At 49.1% G+C, this 23,519-nt stretch overlaps 1 protein-coding gene across 1 annotated transcript in view; it reads right to left on the bottom strand.

Moving 5' to 3' along the window:
* pgm2l1 (phosphoglucomutase 2-like 1) overlaps nucleotides 1-23,519 on the bottom strand; it is a 223,921-nt gene that overhangs the window by 96,798 nt on the left and 103,604 nt on the right. The window contains exons 4-6 of the mRNA XM_072477505.1: nucleotides 12,664-12,748; nucleotides 9,713-9,796; nucleotides 7,417-7,610 (exon numbers count right to left, since the gene is read on the bottom strand). Of these exons, the coding sequence (XP_072333606.1) occupies nucleotides 7,417-7,610; nucleotides 9,713-9,796; nucleotides 12,664-12,748 (363 nt within the window). The remainder of the gene's footprint in view (nucleotides 1-7,416; nucleotides 7,611-9,712; nucleotides 9,797-12,663; nucleotides 12,749-23,519) is intronic.

The following is a 23,519-nucleotide window of genomic DNA, read 5'->3' as shown; positions in this document are numbered from 1 at the left end:
CAGTTAATTTTGGTGCATTTCCCATGGCAATGCCTCTACATGCTTATTTGCCAAGGTGGAAGGTAATATGGAAGCTACGGAGTGGTGTATAGGGTGTAATAAGAGAGATAATTTTCCTTTAAAAATACACAGTTGTTGCTTATGAGCATAAGTCTGACTCTCTTGGGGCAGGTTTTGGTGTCAGTGATAATGTCACAGGCCCAGTCAACACAGAGCTGTCCTAGGAGACTTTAACATTAACTCCAGACCTCATCAAGTATCATGGGGAGGTCAAACACCAGTAGAGAAACCTTCAACTGATTACCATCTTCCACCCATCATTCCCTCACCTGATGAATCAGTACTCGCCCAGCTGAACATTAATTGAAGGAAGCATGGAGGGTGGCAATGGCACAGAACGTACTCTGGGTGGGGTGGGGAACATTTCCATAACCAAGATTAGCACAACTACTGACAGAGCTCTAAAGGACACAGCTGTTAAGACTGGGTCTGCAACACGTGTTGTGGATGCCAACAACAGAGAAAAATCGACTTGACCTCATCCTCACCAATCTACTTGTGAGGACAAAGATCCATTTTCATATTGAGGATACCTTCCATTGTGTTGTGTGACACTACCACCATGCTAAATGGGACAGATTTCAAACAGATCTTGCAACTCTAAACTAGGCATTCATGAGGGGCTGTGGGCCATCTGCAACAACAAAACTGTATTTAACCTCGCAGCCTGGCATATCTGCGACTCTACCATTCCCACCAAGCCAGGGGATCAACCCTTGTTTAATGAAGAGCAGAAGAGGGCATGTCAGGAGCAGCACCAGGCACACATAAAAATGAATCGTCAACTAGGTGTAGCTACGACTTCCGGGTGCGGCGATGACCAGCTGAGTCGCACGTTTCGGCAGCTCCCGGTGAAACGGACTTTTGGGCTCTTGATAGGAGCCCCAACGGCAATTTTGACGGCTAAAAACACTGTGCGGTAAACCAGAAGGGAATCCCCCCTGGATACGGATGAAAAAAGGAGGAGAAAGTGGCCGGATTGCAGTGGATCCTTTAGAACAGCGGCAAGGAAGGCAAGCAAAAACCAAGATGGCGTCGGAAGGTGGCAGTTTAACATGGGGCCCTGAACAACAAGAGTTCTTGAAATGCTGTGTGGAAGAGCTCAAAAAGGAAATGAAGAAAGAGCTGTTGGCCCCGATACTACAGGCGATCGAAGGGCTAAAGGAGGAACAAAAGACCCAGGAGCGGGAGCTTCGGGTCGTGAAGGCAAAGGCAGCCGAGAATGAGGACGACATACAGGGCCTGGTGGTGAAGACGGAGACGCATGAGGCACATCAGAAACGATGTGTGGAAAGGTTGGAGGCACTGGAGAACAACGCAAGGAGGAACAACCTGAGGATTCTTGGTCTTCCTGAAGGTGCGGAGGGAGCGGACGTCGGGGCATATGTGAGCACGATGCTGCACTCGTTAATGGGAGCGGAGGCCCCGGCGGGTCCGTTGGAGGTGGAGGGAGCATACCGAGTGATGGCGCGAGGACCGAGAGCAGGAGAAATTCCCAGAGCCATAGTGGTGAGATTCCTCCGTTTTAAGGATAGAGAAATGGTCCTTAGATGGGCAAAGAAAACTCGGAGCAGTAAATGGGAGAACGCGGTGATCCGCGTTTATCAAGACTGGAGTGCGGAGGTGGCGAGAAGGAGGGCGAGCTTTAATCGGGCCAAGGCGGTGCTTCATAAAAAGAAGATAAAATTCGGAATGCTGCAACCGGCAAGACTGTGGGTCACATATCGAGGGAGGCACCACTACTTTGAGACGGCGGATGAAGCGTGGACTTTTATTGTGGAAGAAAAACTGGAATGAGCGGGTTATTAAAAAGAACGTTTGAACAAAGTGGTGGGGCGAAGAGGGGGGTTAAAAAGGGGGGAAAGAGGAGTTTTATGTACTAATCCTGCGATGTGGTAACTTTTCTCTCTTCCACAGGTGGTGATGGGGGGAGGAGGGGAGGTGGAGGAGATGGGGCGTTGGGGAGAAGCGCGGGCTTGGTTCCCGCGCTATGATAATCATGGCGGGAATAGAGAAGCAGGAAGGAGGGGGCGTCGCACGGTGCGAGCCGAGGTCACGGGGGGAAGCCGAGGTCGGCCAGAGTTTGCTGACTTCTGGGAGCAACATGGGGGGAGTAATTACGCTAGCGGGGGATCTAGCGGGGGGGGTGGGAGGGGGGAATTACTGGGTTGCTGCTGCTGGGGAGAGGGGGGAGCTGGTATGGGAGGGGATGGGCGGGGGGGCACCGCCTGGGGGAGATACAGCTGCGTGGGAACCGGGTGAGGAGCTGGAAAAAGGTGATGGCTAATCGACAAGGGGGGGGGGGGGGGGGGGGGGGGGGGGGGGGGTAGGAAGCCCCCCAACCCGGCTGATCAGGTGGAACGTGAGAGGGCTGAATGGGCCGATAAAGAGGGCACGGGTACTCGCACACCTTAAGAAACTTAAGGCAGATGTGGTTATGTTACAGGAAACGCACCTGAAACTGATAGACCAGGTTAGGCTACGTAAAGGATGGGTGGGGCAGGTGTTCCATTCGGGGCTAGATGCGAAAAACAGGGGGGTGGCTATATTAGTGGGGAAGCGGGTAATGTTCGAGGCAAAGACTATAGTGGCGGATAACGGGGGCAGATACGTGATGGTGAGTGGCAAACTACAGGGGGAGACGGTGGTTTTGGTAAACGTATATGCCCCGAACTGGGAGGATGCCAATTTTATGAGGCGGATGCTAGGACGCATTCCGGACCTAGAGATGGGAAAGCTGATAATGGGGGGAGATTTTAATACGGTGTTGGAACCAGGGCTGGATAGGTCGAAGTCCAGGACTGGAAGGAGGCCGGCAGCAGCCAAGGTACTTAAAGATTTTATGGAGCAGATGGGAGGTGTAGACCCGTGGAGATTTAGCAGACCTAGGAGTAAGGAGTTCTCGTTTTTCTCCTATGTCCATAAAGTCTACTCGCGAATAGACTATTTTGTGCTGGGAAGGGCGTTGATCCCGAAGGTGAGGGGAACGGAGTATACGGCTATAGCCATTTCGGATCACGCTCCACACTGGGTAGACTTGGAGATAGGGGAGGAAACAGGAGGGCGCCCACCCTGGAGAATGGACATGGGACTAATGGCAGATGAGGGGGTGTGTCTAAGGGTGAGGGGGTGCATTGAAAAGTACTTGGAACTGACTACGGGCACTGCAGAGGCACAATGGAGGAAGGCACAGGGTGTACAGTACAAATATGGGGTGAAGGCGAGCAGGTTGCTGGCACACCAATTGAGGAAAAGGGGAGCAGCGAGGGAAATAGGGGGAGTGAGGGATGAGGAAGGAGAGATGGAGCGGGGAGCGGAGAGAGTGAATGGAGTGTTCAAGACATTTTATAAAAAATTATATGAAGCGCAACCCCCGGATGGGAGGGAGAGAATGATGGGCTTTTTGGATCGTCTGGAATTTCCCAAGGTGGAAGAGCAGGAAAGGTTGGGACTGGGAGCACAGATCGAGGTAGAAGAAGTGGTGAAAGGAATTAGGAGCATGCAGGCGGGAAAGGCCCCGGGACCGGATGGATTCCCAGTCGAATTCTATAGAAAATATGTGGACTTGCTCGCCCCGGTATTGACGAGGACCTTTAATGAGGCAAAGGAAAGGGGACAACTGCCCCCGACTATGTCTGAAGCAACGATATCGCTTCTCTTAAAGAAGGAAAAGGACCCGCTACAATGCGGGTCCTATAGACCTATTTCCCTCCTAAATGTAGATGCCAAGATCCTGGCCAAGGTAATGGCAATGAGAATAGAGGAATGTGTCCCGGGGGTGGTCCACGAGGACCAAACTGGGTTTGTGAAGGGGAGACAGCTGAACACGAATATATGGAGGCTGTTAGGGGTAATGATGATGGCCCCACCAGAGGGGGAAACGGAGATAGTAGTGGCGATGGATGCCGAGAAAGCATTTGATAGAGTGGAGTGGGATTATTTGTGGGAGGTGTTGAGGAGATTTGGTTTTGGAGAGGGGTATGTTAGATGGGTGCAGCTGTTGTATAGGGCCCCGATGGCGAGCGTGGTCACGAATGGACGGGGATCTGCATATTTTCGGCTCCATAGAGGCACAAGGCAGGGATGCCCTCTGTCCCCATTATTGTTTGCACTGGCGATTGAGCCCCTGGCGATAGCGTTGAGGGGTTCCAAGAAGTGGAGGGGAGTACTTAGAGGAGGAGAAGAACACCGGGTATCTTTGTATGCGGACGATTTGCTACTATACGTGGCAGACCCGGCGGAGGGGATGCCAGAAATAATGCGGATACTTGGGGAGTTTGGGGATTTTTCAGGGTATAAATTGAACATGGGGAAAAGTGAGTTGTTTGTGGTGCATCCAGGGGAGCAGAGTAGAGAAATAGAGGACCTACCGTTGAGGAAGGTAACAAGGGACTTTCGTTACCTGGGGATCCAGATAGCCAAGAATTGGGGCACATTGCATAGGTTAAATTTAACGCGGTTGGTGGAACAAATGGAGGAGGATTTCAAGAGATGGGATATGGTATCCCTGTCACTGGCAGGGAGGGTGCAGGCGGTTAAGATGGTGGTCCTCCCGAGATTCCTCTTTGTGTTTCAGTGCCTCCCGGTGGTGATCACGAAGGCTTTTTTAAAAAGGATTGAAAAGAGCATCATGGGTTTTGTGTGGGCCGGGAAGACCCCGAGAGTGAGGAAGGGATTCTTATAGCGTAGCAGGGATAGGGGGGGGCTGGCACTACCGAGCCTAAGTGAATATTATTGGGCCGCTAATATTTCAATGGTGAGTAAGTGGATGGGAGAGGAGGAGGGAGCGGCGTGGAAGAGATTAGAGAGGGCGTCCTGTAGGGGGACTAGCCTACAGGCTATGGTGACAGCCCCATTGCCGTTCTCACCGAGGAACTACACCACAAGCCCGGTGGTGGTGGCTACACTGAAGATTTGGGGACAGTGGAGACAGCATAGAGGAAAGACTGGAGCCTTGGGGGGTCCCCGATAAGAAACAACCATAGGTTTGCCCCAGGGGGAATGGATGGGGGATATGGAATGTGGCAAAGAGCAGGAATAACGCAACTGAAAGATCTGTTTGTGGATGGGAAGTTCGCGAGTCTGGGAGCGCTGACCGAGAAATATGGGTTGCCCCAAGGGAATGCATTCAGGTATATGCAACTGAGGGCTTTTGCGAGGCAACAGGTGAGGGAATTCCCGCAGCTCCCGACACAAGAGGTGCAGGACAGAGTGATCTCAAAGACATGGGTGGGGGATGGTAAGGTGTCAGATATATATAGGGAAATGAGGGACGACGGGGAGACTATGGTAGAAGAACTAAAAGGGAAATGGGAAGAAGAGCTGGGGGAGGAGATCGAGGAGGGGCTGTGGGCAGATGCCCTAAGCAGGGTAAACTCGTCGTCCTCGTGTGCCAGGCTAAGCCTGATTCAGTTTAAGGTATTACACAGGGCGCATATGACTGGAGCACGGCTCAGTAAATTTTTTGGGGTGGAGGATAGGTGTGCGAGGTGCTCGAGAAGCCCAGCGAATCATACCCATATGTTTTGGTCATGCCCGGCACTACAGGGGTTTTGGATGGGGGTGACAAAGGTGCTTTCAAAAGTAGTGGGGGTCCGGGTCGAACCAAGCTGGGGGTTGGCTATATTTGGGGTTGCACAAGAGCCGGGAGTGCAGGAGGCGAGAGAGGCCGATGCTTTGGCCTTTGCGTCCCTAGTAGCCCGGCGCAGGATATTGTTAATGTGGAAAGAAGCCAAGCCCCCGGGGGTGGAGACCTGGATCAATGACATGGCAGGGTTTATAAAGCTAGAGCGGATTAAGTTCGTTCTAAGGGGGTCGGCTCAAGGGTTCACCAGGCGGTGGCAACCGTTCGTCGAATACCTCGCAGAAAGATAGATGGAATGGAAAAAAGAAGGCAGCAGCAGCAGCCCAGGATCGGGGAGGGGGGGGGGGGGGAGGAGGAGGGGAGGAGGAGGAACCAGAAGGACTCTCAGGGTTGTTAATATATACTGTATAATATGTATAGGTCGTTGCTACAGATAATTATATATTGGACTGTTAAATTATATTTTTGGAGAGTGTTACTTGTGATAAGGCAGTTGCCAATTAGGGTTAGTTTTCATTTTTGTTATTTATTATTTATTCATTTTTTTGTTTTTTTTGTTTTGTTTTGTTTATAAAATAGGTCATTGTTATTTGTGTTGTTATAATATTGTGTAAAGGATGCACAATGTACTGTGTTGGTTGACCAAAAATTTTCAATAAAATATTTTTTTTAAAAAAACTAGGTGTAGCTACAACACAGGACTACTTGCGTGCCAAACAGCATAAGCCAGCATGCGATAGTCAGAACAAAGAGACCCCCACAACCAATAGGATCAGATCAACGCTCGGGAAGCCTGCCTCATCCAATTGTGAATAGTGGTGGACAATTAAAGAAATCACTGGAGCAGGAGGCTCCACAAATATCCCCATCCCTGAATGATGGAAGAGTCCAGAAAATCAGTGCAAAAGAAAAGGTTGAAGTGCCTGTAACCCCCTTCAGCCAGAAGTGCCAAACATAGAAGATAGGAGCAGGAGGAGGCCATTCGGCCCTTCGAGCCTGCTCCGCCATTCGTCACGATCATGGATGATCATCCAACTCAATAGCCTAATCCTGCTTTCTCCCATTTGCCTCAAGTTCCATATCTAGCTGCCTCTTGCATGTATTCAATGCCTTAGTCTCAACCAGTTCCTGTGGTAATGAATTCCACAGGCTCACCACTCTTTGGGTGAAGACATCTCTCCTCATCTCTGTCCGAAATGGTCTACCACGAATCCTCAGACTGTGACCCTGGTTCTGGACACACCCACCATCGGGAACATCTTCCCTGCATCTACCGTCTGGTCCCATTAGAATTTTATAAGTCTCCATAAAATCCTCCCTCATTCGACTGAACTCCATGAGGAATCTCCCCCCATTCGTCAGATCAGGCGTCCCCAGAATCAGCCTGGTAAACCTCCACTGTACACCTTCGAGAGCAAGAACATCCTTCCTCAGAAAAGGAGACCAAAACTGCACACAATATTCCAGGTGTGGCCTCACCCAAGGCCCTGTATAATTGCAACAATACATCCCTGCTCCTGTACTTGAAACCTCAAACCAGTGAATTGATCATTGCAACAGTCAGCTACTTCTGAGGGGAGGAGAAAGAAGTGAATGAAAGAGGAAAATGAGGGCAAAATTTCAATGAAGATATTAAACATGTTCAATTATGGCTCAAATATTAGAGAAATAAAAAGATGAGGATTACTGCATTATAATGCAATAATAAATTGGTTCCACTTTGCCTCGTTTAGCAAATGTGCCCGATACGAAGCAGAGTATGAAGCTCTAACCTGTGGAAGCACAACTTTTTCAGATCCTCTGTGTAGAGTGCACAGACTTCATTCAGAGGGTCCTGCCGCAAAGGGCTAATATCAGCCAAGTTTTCATTCCATGAGCCCTGCCAGGGTTCCAAGCTTTCTTCAATACTCTCTAAGATTTTCTTATCATGAGGAGAGCCAATCTGAGCTCCATTTTCCCAGTAAACCTGTCAAAATGGACCAGAAATAACATCTCATTGTTAAATTTAAATTCAGAGTCCACAGAATATTCTCATTAGACTTTTGCCTCCCAGGTTAGCTATGGAAAGGGGTGGTTGACTCCTTTTCCCTCTAGTAATAGGCACAAAATTAACCTTGGTTTAAAACAAAGTCCTGATTTCTTTTCTACCCCACCAACTTTCTCAGGACGTTTTTTGGTAAAGACTGAACCAGATGCAGCACGAGTGACGTGGGATCAGACCATGGATCAAACTGATGAACCGTTATTGAAAACTTCAACAACTAATTATAAAAGGTTTTTCCAAAAAAAGGACGATTTTTAAAGTGACTTTTGACGCCAGCTTAATCACCATTTCAGAAGGAATTTCTAGCCAGCTTAATAATCAATCAGACAGTTCATTTCAAAATCAGACATAATCTACAGGAATTGCTGAAGGACATTAAGAAAAGCTGGTAATCAGCTGGTAATCTACGAGTAGACTGTGATCCGACAATTTAAATAACCTGGTCTAAGTTTGGTGTGGCCACTTTTTTATTTTTTAAGGTATAAGGATGCTCACTTTTGGCAAAAATGAAAGAAAAAAATCTATCTGACATGATTGAATTTCATCACTTTTCAAACAAGATCAAGTGTCATCTTCAGGTTAAGCAGGATTAGCAGGCAAGGAAAAATTGGACTTGGATCTACAAAGAGAACTCAAATACAATCTGTCCTTATTTCTATATGGAAAGTGTTTGTGAACTTGGAACGGTGCAATTACACCTCGACAAGCTTATATATACAGGGGATATCTTGAAAATATCACAAATTTGGCGTATGATTCAGTGGCCTCGCCTTATTCGAGCGAGACGAAGGGAGGTAACCGTGCACAGCTCTGCCATGCCAACCCCTGGACCACCTGTACCCATTCCGGGGAAAATTCTAGTCCCTGCCTGCCTGTGTGCCCCACCAACCACCCATAACCCCCACTGACCGGGGAGGCCTCTGGCCATGCGGCTGAACACTACTACTAATAGGGAATTGGCAATCGTAGTTAAGTGAGCACTTCACACACCCCAAATTGATTCATATGGGTGCGCAGGCCATTTAGCATGTGAGAGATATTCTTAGCATCCCAATCAGACCGTGATGCCTGGACACTGTGCCTGAACACTGCGGGAGGCAACACCACAGATGCAGCAGCCAACATCCGTACACCCAGGGGATGGGAAGGTCCCAAGGTGGAAGGCACCGTTGTTTCAGTCTCACACCCTCTCCCAATTCCTTACAGATATTGAACGGTATGGATGATATTTTGGAACCCGCTGAACTTGCCCTAGTGGTGCTGCTGGCAGGCCGGGCGGCCAGGCACTGGACAAGGTGGTAGCAGCGTTGGCAGAGGTTGGGCCCTACCAGACACCCCATGGTCTTGGCCATCTATCAAGCCAGGGTGAGATCCAGAGGGGAAGCCCGCGACAGCCCAGGGTGTACAGGCATCGCTAGTCTTACGACGGACAGTGCGTGCCAGCAGGAGGCTCCGTCTCAACAAGCAAATGGTGTGGCACCTGTGCAATGTCCTCGCGGACTTGACACCACAGGGGAGGAGGACATTCACTACCAGCCGTCAAGGTCACGGCAGCCTGAACTCTAATGCCTCAGGATCATTCCAGGGCTCAAGTGGGGACCTGTGTGGCATCTCATAGGCCACAGCCCACAGGTGCATCCGACCGGTCACAGATGTATGGAAATATTGTCAGGTACACTGTATCCCACCCTGGGCGGGTTTCGAGTGGGGGTAATGAATAAAGCAGCCTAACTGCTCATCTTAGGCAGGGAGGCAGCAAAAATAACTGTGTCCCAAAACGAGCTTGACTCAACATCTTTATTTCACCATGTCCAGATACACTTCACCAACAGAACTAAAATCATATGATCTGATTTTTTTGCCCCGACTATATCAACCACTTGAAGCAAGATCTGACTATTCTGTGTTGAATTCTGACCTTCCATTTGTGCATATCAAGGTGCGTAAAATATAATATGTGCTAACCACTCCCATATCGCGCACAAAGCAGTTTGTGAATTGATCAGCCATGGACTGCAGCATACCTTATAACCATTGTCTTGTTTGGGGTTATGTGATGCGGTAATCATCACACCAGCTGCAACATGAAGCTGCTTAACAGCATACGGCTGGAAGAAAAATAAATTCAGGTCACTGCCAACAAATCAACAAATGGTTTGCTGACTTTACTAACTGCTTTCCCATCCTCCATTCTTCTTGTCTCTTTCCCATCAATAGACATTTGTAAAAAGCAGTATTACAGAACAATCAAAGTTCTGCAGCGAAGTCCTGATGTTGGAGCACTGTAAGGGATGAAAATCATTGTCCCTAAACGTCAAGTCTGTTTCTTTCTCCACAAATGCTGCCTGACCTGTTGAGTGTTTCCAGCATTTTCCGTTTTAGATGTCCAGTATCCACAGTATTTTACATTTGAGCGTTGAAAGTATTCTGGTTGAATCATATCATTGAATCATAGAATTTACAGTGCAGAAGGAGGCCATTCGGCCCATCGAGTCTGTACCGGCTCTTTGAAAGAGCACCCCACCCAAGCCTCTTGCTCCATCCTATCCCCATAACCCAGTAACCCCACCCAACACTAAGGGCAATTTTGGACACTATGGGCAATTTAGCATGGCCAATCCACCTAACCTGCACATCTTTGGACTGTGGGAGGAAACCGGAGCACCCGGAGGAAACCCACGCACACACGGGGAGAATGTGCAGACTCCGCACAGACAGTGACCCAAGCCGGGAATCGAACCTGGGACCCTGGAGCTGTGAAGCAATTATGCTAACCACTATGCTAACGTGCTGCCCTAGGGCACATGGTTAGAACAAACAAAGAACAAAGAAATGTACAGCACAGGAACAGGCCCTTCGGCCCTCCAAGCCCGTGCCGACCATACTGCCCGACTAAACTACAATCTTCTACACTTCCTGGGTCCGTATCCTTCTATTCCCATCCTATTCATATATTTGTCAAGATGCCCCTTAAATGTCCCTATCGTCCCTGCCTCCACTACCTCCTCCGGTAGTGAGTTCCAGGCACCCACTACCCTCTGCGTAAAAAACTTGCCTCGTACATCTACTCTAAACTTTGCCCCTCTCACCTTAAACCTATGCCCCCTAGTAATTGACCCCTCTACCCTGGGGAAAAGCCTCTGACTATCCACTCTGTCTATGCCCCTCATAATTTTGTATACCTCTATCAGGTCGCCCCTCAACCTCCTTCGTTCCAGTGAGAACAAACCGAGTTTATTCAATCGCTCCTCATAGCTTATGCCCTCCATACCAGGCAACATTCTGGTAAATCTCTTCTGCACCCTCTCTAAAGCCTCCACATCCTTCTGGTAGTGTGGCGACCAGAATTGAACACTATACTCCAAGTGTGGCCTAACTAAGGTTCTATACAGCTGCAACATGACTTGCCATGGTTGTGGCCATGTGCCCTTGCTGGTATCTGCTGCAGTGATTTAGATTAGTTTGTCGTGTGTGAGTTTGGATAGGAAGAGTTCCTGTTTTCAGTCCCAGTCTGAATTCTCCCAAAATTTCTGCAAGCCCAGAGTGAAAACATTCCATTTGACTCTTCACGATCGCCCATTCAAAGTCAAGTCAGTATATGATTATTCCACAATGAATTATTAATATTTTCCATTATCAATTGATCCCTTGCTCTAAGAAACAGTAAGTTCCTTCATTTCCTCCAAGGAAGAACATTTTTTGAACAGTGCTATTAAGAAAGTGGTGATAATACAGGGCTCGTTATCGTAGGAGGTGAATGGCAAAGGAATTTAAGGGAAAGCTAGATAAGCAGGGAGAAGGATAAATAGGGAGAAAGAAATAAAGGTAATGCTGATTGGGTGAGGTGAAGAGGGGTGAAAGATGTGTGCGTGCAGCATAAACACCGACATAGGCCAACTGGTTGAGCAATCTATTCGTGCGTAGTACATTCTGTGTAAGGAAACCATGAGAGCGTTTCTAGAAAGGTGACAGAGCCTTATGTAGCCCAGATAGGATAACTCAAATAAGCCAAAGTATTATATTTTTTCCATTTGCAGGATGCGGGCGTCGCTGATTAGGCCAGCGTTTATTGCCCATCCCTAGTTGCCCTTCAGAAGGTGGTGGTGAGCTGCCTTCTTGAACCGCTGCAGTCCTGGAGGGGTAGGTACACCCACTCTGCTGTTACGGAGGGAGTTCTAGGATGTTGCCCCAGATCATTCTAGTGCTATCAGATGCAGGATAAAACATCCCCATACAGTGCTCCAACATCAGGACTTCGCTGCAGAACATAGTCAGTGCAACAAGTTGCCACTTTCAAAATCGGCAGCACAGTGGTTAGCACTGCTGCCTCACAGCGCCAGGGATCAGGGTTCAATTCTGGCCTTGCACATTCTCCTCATGCCTGCGTGGGTTTCTTCTGGGTGCTCTGGTTTAGTCCCACAGAGCAACGATGGGTAGGTTGATATGGATTGACCATGCTAAATTGTCCCAGTGTCTAAAGGTTAGGTGGGGTTTCAGGATTATGGGGATAGGGTGGGGGAGTGGGCCTAGGTAGGGTGGTCTTTCAGAGGGCCGGTGCAGACTTGATGGGCCAAATGGCCTCCTTCTGCACTGTAGAGATTCCATATATACACATCTCCAAAAGCAACTCTGAATTAATATAGCTGAAGTCGATCAGTTAAGTTACAATTTAGGGGGCAGTTTCATACCATGGCCTGACCTCCCCTAGGAACTGGATCAAACAGTTTAACGTGGTATCAGGTAAGTTAGAGGTGACTGACTTCTATATAAACATGGGTTGGATGTGAACCAATAGCCCAGCAATGAAAGGTCAGAATCTAAACTACTGTGAAATAAATTCCTACAAATTCCAAGCTTGAAGCTTCCCCCCCCCGCCCCCAGAATCTTTCATTAGATTTATTAGGAGCCCATTCTGTTAATCAACAAAACTGTATCAGATTCAGACACGCTTGCTGTGATCACAGACAATTCTTACCACAAACGGAGTTGGCACATATGTAGAAAACAGATACACAGGTATATCCTTTCCAAGGAAGACAGCAGCAGTCAACTGAGCAAGCCTGCATCAAAAGTAAAAAAATAGTTTCTATGTAATTAACTGTCTGATTACACTTTATTACCATTAGAACAACTTAAGACCATAAGACATAGGAGCGGAAGTAAGGCCATTCGGCCCATCGAGTCCACTCCACCATTCAATCATGGCTGATTTCAACTCCATTTACCCGCTCTCTCTCCATAGCCCTGAATTCCCCGAGAAATCAAGAATTTATCAACTTCTGTCTTAAAGACACTCAACGTCCCGGCCTCCACCGCCCTCTGTGGCAATGAATTCCACAGACCCACCACTCTCTGGCTGAAGAAATTTCTCCTCATCTCTGTTCTAAAGTGACTCCCTTTTATTCTAAGGCTGTGCCCCCGGGTCCTAGTCTCCCCTGCTAATGGAAACAACTTCCCTACATCCACCCTATCTAAGCCATTTATTATCTTGTAAGTTTCTATTAGATCTCCCCTCAACCTCCTAAACTCCAATGAATATAATCCCAGGATCCTCAGACGTTCATCGTATGTTAGGCCTACCATTCCTGGGATCATCCGTGTGAATCTCCACTGGACCCGCTCCAGTGCCAGTATGTCCTTCCTGAGGTGTGGGGACCAAAATTGCTCACAGTATTCTAAATGGGGCCTAACTAGTGCTTTATAAAGCTTCAGAAGTACATCACTGGTTTTATATTCCAAGCCTCTTGAGATAAATGACAACATTGCATTTGCTTTCTTAATTATGGACTCAACCTGCAAGTTTACCTTTAGAGAATTCTGGACTAGGACTCCCAAGTCCCTTTGCACTTCAGCATTATGAATTTTGTCACCGTTTAGAAAATAGTCCATGCCTCTATTCTTTTTTCCAAAGTGCAAGACCTCGCACTTGCCCATTTCTTGGACCATTCTCCTAAACTGTCTAAATCTTTCTGCAGCCTCCCCACCTCCTCAATACTACCTGCCCCTCCACCTATCTTTGTATCATCGGCAAACCTAGCCAGAATGCCCCCAGTCCCGTCATCTAGATCGTTAATATATAAAGAGAACAGTTGTGGCCCCAACACTGAACCCTGCGGGACACCACTCGTCACCAGTTACCATTCCGAAGAAGAACCTTTTATCCCAACTCGCTGCCTTCTGCCTGACAGCCAATCGTCAATCCATGTTAGTATCTTGCCTCGAATACCATGGACCCTTATTTTACTCAGTAGTCTCCCGTGAGGCACCTTATCAAAGGCCTTTTGGAAGTCAAGATAGATAACATCCATTGGCTCTCCTTGGTCTAACCTATTTGTTATCTCTTCAAAGAACTCTAACAGGTTTGTCAGGCGCAACCTCCCCTTACTAAATCCATGCTGACTTGTCCTAATCCGACCCTGCACTTCCAAGAATTTAGAAATCTCATCCTTAACGATGGATTCTAGAATCTTGCCAACAACCGAGGTTAGGCTAATTGGCCTATAATTTTCCATCTTTTTCCTTGTTCCCTTCTTGGACAGGGAGGTTACAACAGCGATTTTCCAATCCTCTGGGACTTTCCCTGACTCCAATGACTTTTGAAAGATTATAACTAACGCCTCCACTATTTCTTCAGCTATCTCCTTTAGAACTCTAGGATGTAGCCCATCTGGGCCCGGAGATTTATCAATTTTTAGATCTCTTAGTTTCTCTAGCACTTTCTCCTTTGTGATGGCTACCATATTCAACTCTGCCCCCTGACTCTCCTGAATTGTTGGGATATTATTCATGTCTTCTACTGTGAAGACTGACACAAAGTACTTATTTAGTTCCTCAGCTATTTCCTCGTCTCCCATCACTAGATTACCAGCGTCATTTTGGAGCGGCCCAATGTCTACTTTTGCCTCCCTTTTGTTTTTAATGTATTTAAAGAAACTTTTACTATCATTCCTAATGTTACTGGCTAGCCTACCTTCATATTTGATCCTCTCTTTCCTTATTTCTCTCTTTGTTATCCTCTGTTTGTTTTTGTAGCCTTCCCAATCTTCTGACTTCCCACTACTCTTTCCCACATTATAGGCTTTCTCTTTTGCTTTGATGCATTCCCTCACTTCCCTTGTCAGCCATGGCTGCCTAATCCCCCCTCTGATAACCTTTCTTTTCTTTGGGATGAACCTCTGTACTGTGTCCTCAATTACTCCCAGAAACTCCTGCCATTGCTGTTCTATTGTCTTTCCCACTAGGCTCTGCTCCTAGTCGATTTTCGTCAGTTCCTCCCTCATGCCCCTGTAGTTACCTTTATTTAACTGTAACACCTTTACATCTGATTCTACCTTCTTTCTTTCAAATTGCAGACTGAATTCTACCCTACTGTGATCACTGCCTCCTAAGTGTTCCCTTACTTTAAGATCTTTTATCAAGTCTGGCTCATTACATAACACTAAGTCCAAAATGGCATGTTCCATCGTGGGCTCCATCACAAGCTGTTCCAAAAAGCCCTCCTGTAAACATTCAATGAATTCCCTTTCTTTGGGTCCACTGGCAACATTATTTACCCAGTCCACCTGCATATTGAAGTCCCCCATGATCACTGTGACCTTGCCTTTCTGACATGCCCTTTCTATTTCGTGGTGCATTTTGTGCCCCTTGTCCTGACCACCGTTAGGAGGCCTGTACATAACTCCCATTATGTTTTTTTTGCCTTTGTGGTTCCTCAACTCTACCCACACAGACACCACATCATCTGACCCTATATCGTTTAGTGCTAGTGATTTAATTTCATTCCTAATTAACAAGGCAACCCCACCCCCTCTGCCCACCTCTCTGTCTTTTTGATAGGTTGTGAATCCCTGGATGTTTAAATGCCAGTCCTGAACCCCCTGCAACCACGTCTCTGTGATGCCTACCACATCATACCTGCCAGTCACAATCTGGGCCACAAGCTCATCTACCTTGTTCGGTACACTGCGCGCATTTAAATATAGCACCTTTAATTCTCTATTGACCGTCCCTTTTTGTTTTCTTAAGTGTGGTGGACCTTGATTTACTGAGCCTTTCCATACACTGTGTCATATTTTGTGAGATGGGGACTATCGTAACCTCTCCTGAATTCTGTCTTTTCGTGCTTTTTTGTATTCCTAAGCAGCTACGCTTCCCACTGATTACTTCACCTCTTGGTTTCCTGACTTTCCCTTCCCCCCCAATCTCTAGTTTAAAGTCCTATTGACCACCCTATTTACTCTTTTCGTAAGAACACTGGTCCCAGCTCGGTTCAGGTGGAGACCATCCCAACGGTATAGGTCTCCCCTGTCCCAAAACTGATGCCAGTGTCCCATGAAAAGGAACCCCTCTTTCCCACACCACTCTTTCAGCCACGTGTTAACTTCCCTTATTCTTGCCTCCCTATGCCAATTTGCACGTGGCTCGGGCAGTAATCCGGAGATTATGACCCTTGAAGACCTGTTTTTTAATTTGAATCCTAGCTCTTTATAATCTCTAAACAGGGGCGAGATCCTCTGACCCCCCGCCGGGTCGGAGAATCGCCGGGGGCTGGCGTGAATCCCGCCCCCGCCGGTTGCCGAATTCTCCGGCACCAGATATTCGGCAGGGGCGGGAATCGCGACACGCCGGTTGGCGCCCCCCCCCCCCCCCGCGATTCTCCAGCCCGGATGGGCCGAAGTCCCACAGCTAAAATGCCTGTCCCACCGGCGTAGATTAAACCACCTACCTTACCGGCGGGACAAGGCAGTGCGGGCGGGCTCCGGGGTCCTGGGGGGGGGGGGGGCGATCTGGCCCTGGGGGGTGCCCCCACGGTGGCCTGGCCCGCGATCGGGGCCCACCGATCCGCGGGCGGGCCTGTGCCGTGGGGGCACTCTTTTCCTTCTGCCTTCGCCACGGTCTCTACCATGGCGGAGGCGGAAGAGACTCCCTCCACTGCGCATGCGCGGGAATGCCGTCAGCGACCGCTAACGCTCCCACGCATGCACCGCCCGGAGATGTCATTTCCGCGTCAGCTGGCGGGGCACCAAAGGCCTTTTCCGCCAGCTGGCGGGGCGTAAATTCATCCGGCGCGGGCCTAGCCCCTTAAGGTTGGGGCTCGGCCCCCAAAGATGCGGAGCATTCTGCACCTTTGGGGCGGCGCGATGCCCGACTGATGTGCGCCGTTTTGGGTGCCAGTCGGCCGGCATCGCGCCGATACTGGAGAATTTCGCCCCTGGTCCTCTTTCCTAGACTTGCCTATGTTGTTGGTACCGACATGGACCACAACAACTGGATCCTCCCCCTCCCTCTCCAGTATCCTTTCAAGCCGGTCAGAGATGTCCCGCACCCTAGCACTGGGCAGGCAACATAACATGCGGGACTCTTTATCCTGCTCACAAAGGATACTATCTATCTTTTTTTTACCAAGATGGCGCCGGAGCGAGGTGACTCTCTGCGAGCTCTCACAAACATATCAACTTTTTACTTAACTTATACTCGTTCTAATCTTTTAAAAATTAATTCCAAACCTAACATTATTACTAACCTCTCTCTTTTATCTTCTCTTGCAGGCTTGAACATCCTCCGAGGCCCTTGGAGACCTTTTGACCCGACCCGACCTGACCTCCAAGACCTGGAAGAAGATCGGGCCCAAACCGGAAGTGAAGCCCCGACCTCGATTTGGAGCCGACCCGGACCTCGGAGCACCAAACCCGGCCTAACTACCGACGCCAGCCCCCGGATCGCCTTGCCCAGTCCCCGGAGCTCCCGACCCGACCCCCGACGACAAGACCTGGCCCAACGCGACCCAGAGAGACCCGCCCAGCGACCCGACCTACCTGGTGATGGAAGAAAGAAAAATCCACGTGGAGGCTCGACCGGGCCTACTTCAAGATCCGACCCCAGGAGCGCCCAGGGAGGGAACAGACCACGGGACCCAGCCCAACCTGCCTCAGGAAGCCCCTGCCCACGACCCAGGACCCCCGGATCGGCGGAGGCCCCGAACGCGCTGCAAGGTATTCCCGCGCCCGCAGAACGCCGGGACCCATCCAGATCGCAAACATGCCCCCCTAGCAACCCCTCTACCTCAACCAGTGCCCGGGACCCTGCCAGACGCAACCACCTACCTTCCACAAGAGCTGACGTCGGCCATCGGATCCCAGGATCATCCAGCAGCAGCCGCCGACCGAGGAAGCGAGGGAAACACGGCGGTCTGCAGGTTAGACTGAAGCAACGCGGTTTCAAGACCCCTCTCCCCAGCATACTCCTGGCAAACGTCCAAGCGATCGAAAACAAGCTGGATGAACTTAACGCCAGACTTACCTCTCAGAGGGAAGTAAGAGACTGCTGTGTGCTCTGTTTCACAGAGACATGGCTCACCCCTGCCATACAACCTGAAGGCTTCTCAATTCACCGGGCAGGCCGCACGGCATCATCAGGCAAAGCAAAGGGTGGAGGGGTGTGCCTCCTCATCAACTCCTCCTGGTGCTTGGATGTGGCGACTCTGGCGACCTACTGCTCCCCAAACCTGGAATACCTGACCGTGAAGTGCCGCCCATATTATCTTCCACGTGAGTTCACTTCAGTCATTATCACAGCGGTCTACATCCCACCCCAGGCAGTAGTGAGGAAGGCGCTGGACGAACGATACACAGTAATAAACAACTATGAAACAGAACACCCGGAGGCCTTGTTCATCGTGGCCGGAGACTTCAACAAGGCCAACCTCAAGAGTGTACTGCCAAAATTTCACCAGCACATCTCCTGTCCCACCAGGGGCGACAACACTCTTGACCACTGCTACTCAAAAATCAAGGGCGCCTACCGTTCCATCCCCTGACCGCACTTTGGGAAATCAGACCATAAGACGGTGCTCCTTCTCCCGGCACACAAGCAGAAACTCAAGCGGGAGAATCCAGCTAAGAAGGTTGTGCAGTGCTGGTCCGAGGAGACAGAAGAGCTCTTACGTGACTGCTTAGAGACAGTGGACTGGTCCATATTTAAGAACTCAGCGACCAACTTAAATGAGTATGCCACCACCGTCACAGACATCCATCAGCAAATGTGTGGACGACTGCATGCCAAAGAAAGCAGTACGTGCGTTCCCCAACCGGAAACCATGGCTCAATCGCGAGATTGACTCCCTACTGAAGGACAGATCTGAGGCGTTCAAGGCAGACGACCCTGACCTATACAAGAAATCCAGGTACGACCTCCGCAAAGACATCCGGAATGCCAAGAGAAAATATCAAACCAAGCTAGAGTCACAGACAGACTCTCGGCGGTTGTGGCAAGGACTAAACAACATAACGGGCTACAAAGCGAAGCCGAACAGTATCTCTGGCAGCAGCGCACCCCTCCCCGATGAACTCAATGCATTCTATGCTCGGTTCGAGCAGGTAACCTACAATCCGCTGGCGAGTGCCCCAGCAGCCCATAATTCACCCATACCCACCATCACAGCTTCCAAAGTCAGATTGGCCTTCCTGAAAGTGAACCCTCGGAAGGCGACGGGCCCTGGTCGTGCACTCAGAGCCTGCGCGGACCAGCTGGCAGAGGTATTCACGGACATCTTTAACCTGTTCCTACTCCACTCCGAGGTCCCCACCTGCTTCAAGAAGACCACCATCATACCGGTACCAAAGAAGAACCAGGCAACGTGCCTCAATGACTACCGACCAGTGGCCCTGACTTCAGTCGTAATGAAGTGTTTCGAGAGGTTGATCATGAAGCGCATCACCTCCATACTCCCAGAACGCCTTGATCCACTGCAATTCACATACCGCTGCAACCGGTCCACATCAGACACCATTTCCCTGGCCCTACACTCATCCCTAGAGCATCTCAAAAACAAGGACTCCTACATTAGACTCCTATTTATTGACTACAGCTCCGCCTTCAACACCATAATCCCAGCCAAGCTCATATCAAAGCTCCAAAACCTAGGACTTGGCTCCCCACTCTGCAACTGGATCCTCGATTTTCTGACCAACAGACCACAATCAGTAAGAATGAACAACAACACCTCCTCCACAATAGTCCTCAACACCGGCGCCCCGCGAGGCTGTGTACTTAGCCCCCTACTCTACTCCCTGTACACACACGACTGCGTGGCAAAACTTGGTTCCAACTCCATCTACAAGTTTGCTGACGATACGACCATAGTGGGCCAGATCTCGAATAACGATGAGTCCGAATACAGGAAGGAGATAGAGAATCTAGTGGAGTGGTGTAGCGACAACAATCTCTCCCTCAATGCCAGCAAAACTAAAGAGCTGGTCATTGACTTCAGGAAGCAAAGTACTGTACACACCCCTGTCAGCATCAACGGGACCGAGGTGGAGATGGTTAGCAGTTTCAAATTCCTAGGGGTGCACATCTCCAAAAATCTGTCCTGGTCCACCCACGTCGACGCTACCACCAAGAAAGCACAACAGCGCCTATACTTCCTCAGGAAACTAAGGAAATTCGGCATGTCCACATTAACTCTTACCAACTTTTACAGATGCACCATAGAAAGCATCCTATCAGGCTGCATCACAGCCTGGTATGGTAACCGCTCGGCCCAGGCCCGCAAGAAACTTCAGAGTCGTGAACACCGCCCAGTCCATCACACGAACCTGCCTCCCATCCATTGACTCCATCTACACCTCCCGCTACCTGGGGAAAGCGGGCAGTATAATCAAAGATCCCTCCCACCCGGCTTACTCACTCTTCCAACTTCTTCCATCGGGCAGGAGATACAGAAGTCTGAGAACTCGCATGAACAGACTCAAAAACAGCTTCTTCCCCACTGTCACCAGACTCCTAAATGACCCTCTTATGGACTGATTTCATTAACACTACATCCTGTATGCTTCATCCGATGCCAGTGCTTTTGTAGTTACATTGTATATGTTGTGTTGCCCTATTATGTATTTTCCTTTATTCCCTTTTCTTCTCATGTACTTAATGATCTGTTGAGCTGCTCGCAGAAAAATACTTTTCACTGTACCTCGGTACACGTGACAATAAACAAATCCAATCCAATCCAATCCCCCTGATAATAGAATCCCCTAAAACTACAACTTGACTATTTACTCCCTCCCCTTGAATGGCCTGCTGAACCATGGTGCCTTGGTCAGCTGACTCATCCTTCCTGCAGCCCTGTTCGCCATCCACACAGGGTGCAAGTGCCTCGTACCTGTTGGACAGGGTCAAAGGCTGAGGCTCCTGAGTTCCTGACTGCTGGTTCCCTTTACCTGCCTGACATGCAGTCACACTCTGCTGTCCCTGGCCACTGACAGGATTTAAACTACTTACTCTGACAGGTGTGACTGCTTCCTGAAACACAGTGTCCAGGTATCTCCCCCTCCCGGATGTGCCCCAGTGTTTGAAGCTCAGACTCCAGCTCATCAACTCTGAGCCGGAGCTCTTCGAGCAGCCAACACTTACTGCAGATGTGGTCGCTGCAGCTCGCAATGGGATCTGCCAGCTCTTATGGTCTTATGGACTTTGCTGGCAAGGCCAGCATTTATCATCAATCTCTAATTGCCCTTAAGGTGGTGGTGAGCTACCTTCTTGAATCGCTGCAGTCCATTTGGTGTAGGTACACCCCGGTGCTGTTGGGAGGTGTTTCCAGGATTTTGACCCAGTGACACTGAAGGAACGGCAATACATTTCCAAGTCAGGATGGTGAGTGACGTAGAGAAGAGCTTCCAGGTGCTGGTGTTCCCAGGTATATGCTGCCCTTGTCCTTCCAGACGATAAGTGGTTGTGCATCTGGAAGGTCCTGTCTGAGGAGCTTTAGTGAGTTCCTGTAGATGGTACACACTACTGCTACTGTGTGTCAGTGGTGGAGGGAGTGTATGTTAGTGGTGCCAATCAAGTGGGCTTCTTTGTCCTGTATGGTGCTGAGCTTCTTGAGTGTGTTTGGAGCTGCACTCATCCCGACTAGGGGAGAGTATTCCATCACACTCCAGACTTGCGCCTTGTAGATGGTGGACAAGCTTTGAGGAGTCAGGAGATGGGTTACTCAGGAAGCAAGTTACTTGACGCAGGATTTCTAGCCTCTGACCTGCTTGTGGCCACAGTATTAAATGAGACATCCAACTCAGTTTCTGGTCGATGATAACTCCGAGGATGTTGGTAATGGGCGATTCAGCCAACTTAGTGCCATTCAATGTCAAGGGCAATGGTTAGATTCTCTCTTGGTTGAAATGGTCATGTCCTGGCGTGAATGTTACTTGCCACTCGTCAGCCCAAGCTTGGATATTATCGAGGACTTGCTGCATTTGGACTGCTTCAGTATCTGTGGAGTTATGAATGGTGCTGAACATTGTACAATCTTCAGCGAGCATTGTTATTTCTGATCATATGATGAAAGGAAGATCAATGATGAAGCAGCTTAAGACGGCTGAGCATAGGACACTATCCTGAGGAACTCCTTCAGTGATGTTTTGGAGCGGAGATGACCGACCGCCAATAACAATAACCATCTTCCTTTGTGTCAGGTATGACTCCAACCAGCTGAGAGGTTTCCTCTGTTTGATTCCCATTGACTCCAGTTTAGCTAGGGGTCCTTGATGCCATACTCGGTCAAATGCAGCCTTGATGTCAAGAGCAGTCACTCTCGCCTGGAGGTCAGTTCTATGGACCATGTTTGAACCAAGGCTGTAATGAGGTCAGGAGCTCAGTGACACTGGCGGAACCCAAACTGAGTGTCAGCGAACAGGTTATTCACTTCATAGGCTGCTAATGATCCCTTCCATCACTTTACTGATGAACAAGAGTAGACTGATGGGGTGGCAATAGGCTGGGATGGGTTTGTGAACCGGACATGCTTGTGCAATTTTGCACATTGCGGGTTAAATGCCAGTCTTGTTGCTGTATTGGAACAGCTTGGCTCGGGGTGCGGCAAGTTCTGGAACACAAATGATCAGTACTATTACCAGAATTTTGGCATTACTGATCAGTACTATTGCTGGAAAATTGTCAGGGCCCATAGCTGTGCAATATCCAGTGCCTTCAGCCTTTTCTTGATATCATATGGAGATAATCGAATTGGCTGAAGATTGGCATCTGTGATGCTGGGGATCTCAAGAGGAGGCTGGGATGGATCATCCATTGATACTTTTGGCTGAAGACTGTAGCACATGTTTTGCACTGATGTCGTGGGATCTCCCATCATTGAGGATGGGGCTACTTGTGGAGCCTCCTCCTCCAGAGAGTTGTTTAATTGGCCACCACCATTCACGGCTGGATGTAGCAGGACTGCAGAGCTTAGATATGATTCCTTAGATCACTTGACACACATGTAGAACTGATTTGAAGATTCACCAGGTGACAAATAATTTTTAGGCATGCCTGGTGCTGTTCCTGGTAAGGCCTGGACCTTTCATTGAACCAGGGTTGATTCCCTGGCTGGCAGTAATGGTATAATGAGGTATGTGCATGGCCATGATGGCACAGATTATGGTAGAGTACAAATTTTGCTGCTGCTAATGGCCCACAGCTCCTCATGGCTGATCAGTCCCGAGATGCTAGATCGGTTCAGAATTTATACCGTTTACCACAGTGCTGTGTCACTTAACACAATGGAGGGTATCAATGTGAAGATGGGATTTGTCTCCACAAGGACTGTGTGGTGGTCACTCCTATCAATACCATCATGGACGGATGCATCAGCAGAAGGCATGTTGGTGGGGATGAGGGAAAGTAAGTTTTCCCTCGTTTCACTCCTTCACCGCCTGCCGCAGTCCCAGTCTAGTAGCTATGTCCTTTGGGGCTCTACTAACTAAAATAATTGTGGTGCTACCATGCCACTCTTGGTGATGGACATTGAAGTCCCCCACCAGATTACATTCTACGCACTTG

This window comes from Scyliorhinus torazame, chromosome 15 (assembly GCF_047496885.1).
Source record: "Scyliorhinus torazame isolate Kashiwa2021f chromosome 15, sScyTor2.1, whole genome shotgun sequence".
Taxonomy (NCBI): domain Eukaryota; kingdom Metazoa; phylum Chordata; class Chondrichthyes; order Carcharhiniformes; family Scyliorhinidae; genus Scyliorhinus; species Scyliorhinus torazame.
Note: the sequence above shows the minus strand (reverse complement) of the source record. Positions and strands in the feature narration are given on the sequence as shown.